The sequence below is a fragment of the Dromiciops gliroides genome, chromosome 6, assembly GCF_019393635.1.
Source record: "Dromiciops gliroides isolate mDroGli1 chromosome 6, mDroGli1.pri, whole genome shotgun sequence".
In the NCBI taxonomy this organism is placed as follows: Eukaryota; Metazoa; Chordata; class Mammalia; order Microbiotheria; family Microbiotheriidae; genus Dromiciops; species Dromiciops gliroides.
In genome coordinates this window covers 257,633,654-257,645,200 of record NC_057866.1, presented here as the reverse complement: position 1 = coordinate 257,645,200, position 11,547 = coordinate 257,633,654, and the positions used below count along the sequence as shown (strand labels likewise).

At 40.1% G+C, this 11,547-nt stretch overlaps 1 protein-coding gene across 1 annotated transcript in view; it reads right to left on the bottom strand.

Annotated features, from left to right (window-relative positions):
- Positions 1-2,518: 2,518 nt before the first annotated feature.
- The window catches only part of RASGEF1B (RasGEF domain family member 1B), a 47,403-nt gene continuing 38,374 nt past the window's right edge, over positions 2,519-11,547 (bottom strand). The window contains exons 12-14 of the mRNA XM_043972641.1: positions 10,638-10,761; positions 9,591-9,663; positions 2,519-5,902 (exon numbers count right to left, since the gene is read on the bottom strand). Coding sequence (XP_043828576.1) covers positions 5,878-5,902; positions 9,591-9,663; positions 10,638-10,761 — 222 coding nt within the window. The 3' untranslated portion in view covers positions 2,519-5,877. The remainder of the gene's footprint in view (positions 5,903-9,590; positions 9,664-10,637; positions 10,762-11,547) is intronic.

Below are 11,547 nucleotides of genomic sequence, written 5' to 3'. Positions count from 1 at the left end.
AATTCAAAAGAAGAAAATGATTAAAAAACATCTACAAGCAAAGTCTCAAAGGAAAAATGCATGTTGTATGCAAGGCCAATGAGAGTTTCCAGAAGAGCTAAAGAAAGAGATTAAAAAAGAGCAAAAAAAGATTTAAAAAATAAAATAAGAATGGCAGACGAAAACTTGGGAAAAGAATTGACATCATAATTTGAGAAATTATAAAGGAAAACTTCCCAGATACTTTTTAACTAGAGGGCAAAATTGACATTGAAAGAATCTGCTGATAACTCCCTGAAAGAGACCCCCAAATGAAAACTCCCAAGAATATTATAAACAAATTCCAGAGCTCTCAGGTCAAGAAGAAAATATTGCAAACAGCCAGAAAGAAACCACACAGGATTTAGTAGCTTCCATGTTAAAGGAGAAGAGATCTTGGTATATGATATTCCAGAAGGCAAAGGAGTTAGGATGACAACTAAGAATAATCTACCCAGCAAAACTGAATATAACCCTAAGGCAGAAAAATGAATATTTAATGAAATAGGGGACATCCAAACATTTCTGATGAAAAGACCAGACCTGAATAGAAAATCTGACATTCAAACACAAGACTTAGGAGAGGGATAGGGGGCAGCTATGTGCCACAGTGGATAAAACATCAGCCCTGGATTTAGGAGCATCTGAATTAAAATATGATCTCAGATACTTGACACTTACTAGCTGTGTGTCCCTGGGCAAGTTACTTAACCCTCATTGCCCCCCCCCCAAAAGAAACACAGACAAAAGAGAAGGATAAAAAGGTAAATTTGGTGAGAAATCATAAGGAAATTAATAAGATTAAACTGTTTACATTTGCAAATGAAAAGATGATACATGTAATCCCTAATAACTATCATTATTAGGTTAGAAGGAGTCTGCTTAGACAGAAGGCATGGATGTGAGTTTAATATGTTGGGATGATTGCAAAAGAAAAATGAAAGGATGAGAAAGAGTGATGCACTGGGAGATGGGTGAAAGTAAAGGAAGAATGGAGAGAATTATCTCACATAAAAGAGTTGTACAAGGAAGATTTTTTTATAATGGGGAAATGAAAGGGAGTGAACTCTCATATGAACTGGTTTAAAAAGAAAAGAATATACATACACATATATACACATATGCATGCATACATATGTGTATATGTGCACACATATGTGTCCATATCTATATACACATACATATATACACATACACAATTGGATTTAGAAATTTATCTTACCCAACAGTTAAGTAGGGAGAGAAGGGACTAAGAGAAAGAGGGGAGTGATAAGAGGGAGGATAGATTAAGGGAAGCAGTGTTCAGGAGCAAAACAGACTTTGGGTATGGGACAAGATCAAAAAGAGAAAGTAAATAAAAGAGAAGAGTATAGAGGGAAATACACAGTTAGCAATCGTAACTATGAATGTATATGGGATGAACTCACCCAAAAAATGGACGTAGATAGCTAACTGAATTAGAAAAAAGAATCCAACAGGATGCTGTTTACATGAAACACACTTGAAAAAGAAAAAATACACACAGTTAAAATGAGAGACTAGAGTAGAATCTATTAAGATTGAGTTGAAATAGAGAATGGAGCCAAATTTATAAAAATACAAGTCATCCTCCAAATGATAAATGGCCAAAGGATATGAACAGGCAGTTTTCAGACAAAGAAATCAAAGCTATCTATAATCATATGAGAAAATGCTCAAGATCACTATTGATCAGAGAAATGCAAACTAAAACAACTCTGAGGTATCACCACACACCTATCGGAGTGGCAAATATAACAAAAATGGAAAATATTGGCTTTTGGGGGGTGTGTGTGGGAAAGCTGGTATGCTAATCCACTGTTGGTAGAGTTGTGAAAAGATTCAACAATTCTGGAGAGCAATTTGGAACTATGCCCAAAAGGCATTTGATGACTTTGGAAGAGAGAGTAAGGCTGAGGACTTTGTGCAACTCTGCCTCCCTAAATCCAATTCACTCACAAGTCAAGACATCACCCATTCATAATGTCATTGGTTTTCTTCAAAACGGATGAACAATCACCTGGTACCACTACCATCACAACATAGTAACAGCCATATTGTAATGATAATCAGCTGTGAAAGTCTTAGGTACTCTGATCAATTACAAAGGACTCATGATGAAAAATGTCCTCCATATCCAAGGAGAGAACTGATTCAGTACAGATTGAAGCATTTTTTCCACTTTATTTTTCTTGTGTTTTTTTCCCCTTTTGCAACATGGCTAATATGGAAAAATGTTTTGTATGACTTCATATGTATAATGGCTACTGTCTTTCTTGTCTTCTCAATGGATGGGGTAGGGGGTGGAGGGAGGGAAAGAATTTGGAACTGAAAATTAAAAAAAAATTAAATGTTTCCTTCCTTCCTTCCTTCCTTCCTTCCTTCCTTCCTTCCTTCCTTCCTTCCTTCCTTCCTTCCTTCCTTCCTTCCTTCCTTCCTTCCTTCCTTCCTTCCTTCCTTCCTTCCTTCCTTCCTTCCTTCCTTCCTTCCCTCGCTCTCTCCCTCCCATCTTCCTTCCTTCCCTCCCTCCTCCTTCTCAGATCTATATATCTAATCAGAGCTCCAGTCTACCACCATCTTGCTTTTGGACATTTTGAACTGGATGTGCAATAGGTATCTCACTTAACACTTCCCATGCGTGAATCTTTCCCCGGGATCCCTCCTAAGCTACTAACTGTCCACCAGTTGTGAGACGTGAGGCAGTACAGTAGCCACTTGTAGTGCCACTTACCCTCCTGGGATACACTAGACCCTGTCCCCAGTGCAGCCACTAGGGCCAATGCCCACCCACTGAACTAGCACCTGAACAGAGCCCCTGGAAGCCCTACTGGAATTTCAGTCTTGGAGAGCTCTGAGGACTTGCTCCTTACAGAGCCAACTAAATCAATTAGCCTCCTGTAGTGGTGCCCCTTTATTCCTTTTTGGGTGGCTGAGATGTGGACTTATAGTGGCTAATCAGAGTGTATTGTGTGAATGGACATTAATAAGCTCTTGTAAGTCGATCCCTGTGTGGGCACTTCTGGCACTGTGTCTTCTGGACTTCAAAGTCCCTGCTTCCTCAGGGTTCTTTAATACAGTACGGTGAAACGATTTAGGACCTCCTCAATTAGCAGGTCTCTTTTCCCCAGGGGTGGTTTGGACAACTCTTCCCATAGAATGTGTAGGGAATTCATTGGATGAAATTGTTGGAAGGTGACCTGCTTTTTAACAATATGGGAAATGGAAAACTGTCTTGATAGAACTATGGGTGAGTATGAATTTACATGGAAGAAAAGGAGATGACTTAGCCAACTTGTTGGCAATCATGAGTCCCTGGATGAAAGTGAAAGATGGTCCTTGCCCAGCTCCTTTGGAAAGAGGGCAGCGCTTCAGTAGAGAACTTTAAGGGGGAAAAGACTTGGTTGTTATTGGTTAATCATTCAATTGTGTCTGACTCTTTGTGATCCCATGGGCACCAGTACTGCAGTCCATGGGGTTTTCTTGGCAAAGATACTGGAGTGGTTTGCCATTTCCTTTTTCAGTGGATTAAGGCAAACCAAGGTTAAGTGATTTGCCCAGGGTCACACAGCTAGTGCCTGAAGCAAGATTTGAACTCAGGTCTTCCTAATTCTAGGTCTATTGCTCTATCTACTGAACTGACTAGACTTGTTATCATCCCTGTAAGGGGCCCCCCCGGAAGGTGAAGGTTTTCATGGGGATACTGAGTGGGAGGAGGCACAAAAAGCAGAGCCTTGGTACCAGCTTCGATTCCGGGACAGGTTGCATGCAAGAGGCTTATGACAATGATGTCTCTGCCATAACTGCTGGGAAGTGTCCATGATATGGTTCTGATGTTTCTGGGGCTCCTGAGTGCCTCACACTAGAAGAAATCTGCGATGGTGTCAGAGCCATCATCTGTGCTGTGGTTCAGATGGTCCTCATGCTATTCTGATGCATCTTCACTAACTGCAAAGACTCAGCATCATCCCCTGCATCCGCCCAACCGTGAGACTTGAGAATTGGTCCTTCTGAAGGAGGAAGGAAAAGCCTAGGATCTTTGACTTTGGTTCTTTTCAGCCCCCCTTTTTTCTTTTTTTCCTTTTTTTTTGGGGGGCAATGAGGGCTAAGTGACTCGTCCAGGGTCACACAGCTACTAAGTGTCAGTGTCTGAGGTCAGATTTGAACCCAGGTCTTCCTGAATCCAGGGCTGGTGCTTTATCCACTATGCCACCTAGCTGCCTTTTCACTCCACTTTTTAACCTTTTCTTTCTAATGAAGGTAATTTCTTTGCAACTATGATAGTTTTGTGTGTGTATGTGTATGTATAGACACACATATATACATAGCCCTTGCCAAGGGGACTGTCCTTTAAAATCCCTGATAGCATTTAAATGGTGAAAGGACCCACTGAAGATCCTGGGAACCTTGTCACCAGAGGGACTTAAGTGTACCAGCATTTTCCCACAATGTGGGGTAGCTTTAGACCTCCCTTTTAGGATGGGGATTAACTTTTCCCAAAGGGAAACAAAGCAGCCCCCGGGCGTCCAATTGGCCCGTGTTTCTCTTGATGCTGACCAGATGAGTTTCCTGTAGGAAGAGGATGCATCAACCAAAGCTGTTGCTAAGGGCCTCAGTATCCTTGGTGCATAGGACAGAGTCAACCTTCTTTTTGTTAACTGTGTTGTTCAATGACCATGATTTTGTCCTCAAACTGAACTTGAACTAAGAGTGGGGCCTTAAGCCCACCTCTTCCACATATGCTCATCACATGCTGATTATATACATATACCACTTTACATCATGTAGATTTATCTTATGTGAATCATCTATTGATGCTACACATATTACATGTTGATTATGTGTATATTACCATGAAAATAACCAAGAGAAATGATGTCATAGATATTTTAGATGTATTGGGTAGTCCAAGAGAATCTTTTCAAAAAGTAAAATTGTTTGAACTTACACAGGAAAAGAAATAGATGTCATGGGAAATTAGGATTAACTAAAGACTACTGAAGAAGTAATGGTAGAACACAGTGGGGATTTGTCAACAGCTCAGAAGAAAATAAAACTACCTTCTAGCACATCAAATAGTCCAGCTTCAAAGGACAGTTTTCTAGTGGCCATCTTCCATGCCACACTATTAAACTTCATTATTATTTTAAATAATTTATATTAGTAAAAATGAGTTTGCTAACCAGCAGCCAACTCAATACCTTATGGGACAGGGGGAACCCACCAAAACACACCACATCATACACCCAACTGAAACAAACTCAGCAGACAGCTTTGGGCCAGTCTTTTCTCTGTCAATACTGATTAAGCTGAGCTTCTTGGATTATTGAGCATGGTCTTCCAATTGGAGATTTTCTTTCCTTTTTTTTTTCTTTCCCAAGTGAACAATTTTCAATGAGTTGGCATTGAGCCTTGGCATGTCCCATTAGCAGCAAATCTTCAACCCAAATAATGCGAAAGGGTGCATATAGATATACTCTCTCTCTGTGTCTCTCTTCAGGTACAAAGTGACTTATTCCCATGGAGAGTCTGAGAAAGGTGAATCACATGGCAATCCCAAAAGCTTCAGGGGATTCTGTCAAAGCTGCCCTCAGTCAGTGTCTGAGTCTCACTCAGATGACTCAATTTGTCTCCTGTGGGAAGTCTGTTCTTCCTCTGTTCTCAAATGAATGTGCTTTGTTGATTCACATAAGCCCTCCTTCAGTCGGCTGGGTTCAGGGCACCCATCACTTTCCTACCACTGGATGCTGAAAACAACAATGATGACGTGATGTGTTCCAGAAGGAACTAATACACAGCAGTGGATGGTGTTAGCTACAGCAGTGGACTTCGGCATCTCTCACATTAAGCTCTGCCTAAGAAGTTGGACCTGAAAAAGAAATAAAACCATCCGTGAGAGAATATCATGGATCATGGTGATGAGCCTGATTCACACTTGTTCTATAGCTTGCTTTTACATACTTAGATGCAGAAAGGAAAAGAAAAAACAAAAGGTCCTAGGATTTCAATTTTTGATGAGCATTCCTGAGAATGTTTGCAAGTGGTCTCCTGGAATGCACCAGATGGGATTATTTACATGCATCTGTGCTTTTCTTCCTCAGTCAAAGAAAGGACTTTGAATAGATTGGCGACATTCACGGATTGGGTGTCACACACACACACATATTCTGAACGGAAAAAAGAGGAAGGGCTCATTCTGTGGAGGAGCTGGATCTACTGGGTCAGAAGTTGTTTTCCTTTATGAGTTGAAAGGCAAATGAATTTAAATGAAGTAGAATCAGAAGGTGTATCATTAATCTAGTCATCAAGAGACTGTGCAACACCATGTTAGAAGCTGATCAGGCACAGAATTTTTCTATGATCTAAGGGGAAATAATTTTAGGGAGATGGCACCTACCCATTGAGGATAGATTAAAGAATGATGAGCTCTGATTTCTTGTCACCTAGCTTTTGGCTCTGAAAACCCAAGGCAATAATCAATAGAACTATTTTTTAAAAAGCACAATGTTAAGGAAGATGTTTTAACCTGCCTGGATTTCATAGATAAGTAGTTTATGATTTCCCATTGACTATTGACTATCACCGCCCCCCCCCCCCCCCCCCCGCCAAAAAAAAAGAGGAGAGAAAAAATACTTAAGCTGGGTCAAAGACCAGCTGATTTTGCAAAAGTTTACTCAGTGTTTTTTGTTTGTTTGTTTTTGTTTCTGTTAGGGTCCCTATATCTATTTCAATACTTCTCCTTCTGAAGTTTTCTTATAACTTCACTCCCCCACCCCAACTCTGTGCCTGTAAATCTTTCTAGTCATTTGGAAAACTCAGATGAAGTCCCTTTTAGTGTGAATTAGTCCGATGCATACCTTTCTCAAGAGTATATGTATTTTTAGGGGAAAAAATAGGTAGCCAAAGGAACAATGACATTTCATACACTGAGGCACCAGGGAAGGAGAGTTTTTTTGGGAAGAGGTGAAGCAAATGCCACTTAATCCATTGCTGCTTAAATCACATCATATAAGCAACTATCAAATAATAATCGATTACATTAACATGGCACTTTAATTTTTGCAAAGTGTTTTTTCTCATTTAAAATTCAATCTGTGCACAGGGCCAGCTTGGTGGCAATGAGCTCTGGTTGGAATTCCTTCATAAGGCTAGATGATCAAGTACCTGTCATGCTATGTTTATGGTGGAGATTCTCTTAAGGTATAGGCTGGACTAATATGGTCACTGGAGTCCCTTCCAACACCTAAATGCTGTGATTTCAAAACACTGGACTCATTCCTTTTTAGGATGTACTCTATTACCATGCTCCAAGTCACTCCAGTCCTGGAATTCACACATCTGAAGTATCCTCCTCCACTGTGGCTCTCTTCAGAACCTTCACTGATGGAGGGTGACCTCATCTCCTTCCTCTCCCCATTACACTTGGAACTTTCCCCATTAGTTTACAATGTATTTTAGCCTTTGTTTCTATCCCTCTCCCCCTTTCATACACTGTCTTCTTCCATTAGAACGTAAGCTCTTTAGGGGCAGCTAGGTGGCACAGTAGATAAAGCATTGGCCCTGGATTCAGGAGGACCTGAGTTCAAATCCGGCCTCAGACATTTGACACTTCCTAGCTGTGTGACCCTGGGCAAGTCACTTAACCCTCATTGCCCTGCCCCTCCCCAAAAGAATGTAAGCTCTTTGAGGGCAGACACTGCCTTTCTTTCTATTTGTATTTTTTATCCAACTGCTTAGCACAATGACTGGAAACTGTGAGTATTTAATAAATGCTTGTTGACTGGAACTGAGTTGGAAAACCTCGTTTAGATTCTCTGACAGTTACTTATTAGCTCTGTGGCCTTGAACAGGTCACTTAATATTACAGATAGTCCTCAGTGGCTTCATCTGTAAAATGGAAAAATAATGATTGTACTACCTTTCTCACACGGTTACGGTGCTGATCCATTGAGAATGTGCCCAACTACCATCTTTTTTTTTTTTTTAACTACCATCTTTTTCATCAGAGGAACCACAGTGGGACTTTCAAAAAGCCTTGGAGGATTTTAATACTTCTTCTTAGGAAGGAAATCAGAACCAAAAGCTTTTAAAGTCAACCAATGAGCAAAACCAGGAAAGATTCTAGTTCTGTCTTTTGTGTCTTTTCCCTATTATGTTCATGAGAATGGGCAGTTACACTGAATTTAAAATATTCCCCTGTTCCTAAGACACTGTACAAGCACAGTGCTTTACATCTTGAAAGGAGCATTAGCAGATATTTCCCTACCAAGATTAGATGACTATTGCACACCAGGCTAGTTACACCCACATAATTTCAGTCCAGTGGCCAAAGTTTCTGGGATATGTAACTGTAGAGATTGAGAGCATGAGTGATTTGGGTGTTGGATGAAGAGTGTCTAGAATGTTAGCACTAAGGAAAAGGGATAAAAAATGGGATGGCTGGTGCTAATGCTTCTGTTGCCTCCTGTAATTGGAAAATTAATTATTAAAAAATTCTTCAGAATTCTCATTGTATTTTCCAATAAGGTGAGGGATAATTCTATTATTTTTTGTCATCTTCCCAAACCCATAACACATATATTGACTTTTTAGCACCTTTCAGTGGAAAATTTTGGCAAATTCATATGAGAGCTATCTTTTATCCTGGTTCGTTCATAACTACACATCTAGCTTGAAATGGGTTTTATTAATGGTCCTCCCAAATAGGTGGATGGTAGAAGGAAGGCCAGCCCCAGGGCCTCGAAAAATCTGAATAAAAATATCCTAATGCAAAGATGAAAAATTCCTGATTAATTTTGTGCCGAGAATGAAAATACAAACAAGCTTACGTTTAGATCCTAGTGTCCCTTGAATGAGCAATTTACTAATTTTATCCCCTGAAAAAAACCCCTCTTATCTTGAGTTTGCTTGAGAAAACATTCTCACACAAATAACACAAACACAGATCACTGAATTTGAGACCTGGAAGCAATCTTGGAAATGATCTAGTCCCAAATCCTCCCTTCATTTCTACATGAAGCCATTGAAGTCTAGAGGATTGTAGCTGGACCAAGAATATAGAGTTAGCTTGGAGGGAGGGGGGAGGAGGAAATGGAAGGTGGGGGTAGAACCATCACTAGAACCCAAACGTCCTGCCTCCTTGTCCAAAGTTCATTCCACTAAACCATGGGTTTAATAATTCATTTCAGAAGATGAAAAGAGGGAAAAGGAAAAAAATTAAAACTCAGAAAGATATTTACTTACCCATCAATTTCAAAAAATGAAAAAATAAAAAATAAAGTGACAGAGGGGTACCAACCAATATCTAGGACAATAGTGAATCTACATGAGCTTTCCATGTCCTATGGGAAAGAAGGCTTCATTCAAAGTGAGGCAATATAGAGAGGAGTTCATTTTCAGGACATTGGGTAGGACCACATACAGTGTTATTGGAACACTTAGCACCCTTGGTCCCAGTTCTCAAGAAGCTACATTTTATTTTTTCTTTGATTAAGTGACTGTAGTCGGACCACCATTTTACTCAGATTTGTTGATAAACAACAACCTTTGGAATATACCTTAAAGACTTCCACCTGTCCTTTTCCGTGTTATTTTCTGGGCCTTCGCTTTCATAGGAAGCCAGGTAAAGAGCTGCAATTAGAATGAAGAGGGGTATTAGCAAGGTAGGCTGTGCTCATTGTTGATGTTCAATTACCCAGCTGTCCTACCATTTGATAAGCCACTTATGGGTGCCCAGTTCCATTAAGAACACAGGTATTGGGGGCGGCTAGGTGGCGCAGTGGATAAAGCACCGGCCCTGGATTCAGGAGTACCTGAGTTCAAATCCGGCCTCAGACACTTGACACTTACTAGCTGTGTGAACCTGGGCAAGTCACTTAACCCCCATTGCCCCGCAAAAAAAAAAAAAAAAAGAACACAGGTATCACTCACTTCTGATTATGTGATGACCGAGTCCAGATAAAAAACTCTTTCAGAACAGAGCTCATTAAAATGCTTAGGAGAGGATTTATGGTGCACGCATACCCAAAGACATCAAAGAATCAGGGCCAAGATGGAGAGAGAAAAATTATTTCTTGTTTTGTTTTTTGTAGGGCAATGAGGGTTAAGTGACTTGCCCAAGGTCACACAGCTAGTTAAGTGTCAAGTGTCTGAGGCTGGATTTGAACTCAGGTCCTCCTGAATCCAAGGCCAGTGCTTTATCCACTGTGCCACTTAGCTGCCCCTTTCTTTTTTTTGTTTTGTTTTTTACAATTATTTTTTGATATCCCCAATTTTTTTAAAACTAATAGACAAGTAACATTACTGGGCTGACTTTTCAGTCTTGTAAATTTCTTCATTCATTCCCTTACTCCACCCATCAGACATTATCCAGGCATCTCTTTTAGAGAGAGTTTGAAAGCACCAATTGAACTTGAATAACACCAATCTCAAAGTTGCTGCTCACTGATCAGAAAAAATGGAAACTAGAATATACTCTTGGTCATTCTGGAGATCACAGAGGGACTAGATAATCAGAAGGCAAGAAGAACTGAGGACCAAGTGCTGCCATTTTGACAATTCTAAGAGGAATGCCAGAGATATTTTCAATTGAACATAATGCTCACCATCCTCACTGAAGACTGGAACAGTGAGCAGATACTGCAATGTCTTCCGCTCTCTCTCAAAGGGACACTCTACTTGTTTCCATATCATAAATTCACTCACTTGTTTGGCCAGCTCCCAAAATTTCTGAAAAGGAAAGAAGGAAATGCACAAATCAGACTTGAAAGGCCCCCACTAATCTAAAATAAGTAGGAAACAATTCCTATCTCAAGTACTTTATCAATGGGAGTGTTATCATCCTTTCTTCACTTCAAAATTGTCTTGTGAGGTCTCCCATTGGTTCCTAATGCATGACTATAAAGTTTCTATCACTCTCCATAAAGAATTCTGTAAGAATTAAAGCCCTGAACTGTAAGGCTTGTCTTATATTGGTTTTTGTCACTTTGTGTTTCTACCATGCTTAACTTTCTTCCCCATCACCTTCAAGACAATCACTCATTATTTATGTAGTCCCTACAGAAAAGGGACAGCCCTTCCCATATTTGGGAAAAGTTGTAACACACGCTGTGGATATACAACACATTTTTAAAGTTTTGAGATACAATGAAACAGAGTCAGCAATAAAAGTATGCCAAAGAAAATTTCACCTTTCTTTTTAAGATTCAGAAGGCATGGAAAGAGCCTGATGTTGACATATCTCAGGGGCATTATTGTGAACATGGATATGACTTTATAGGCGAATCACATAAGTGATGGTGGATAAGATGCCACATTACCCTGCTTTTTAGTAAACTGTTTTTTTGTATACTAGGCAGCAAGGTGGTGCCATGCATTAAGCGCTTTGTACTTGGTGGTGACTCAATTAGGAGCATAAAATTAAGCAAAATGACACTTAGGGAGCTAGGTGGTTTGGTAGAGAGAGTGATGGAGTCAGGGAGACCTGAGTTCAAATCCTACCCAAGACACTTATTA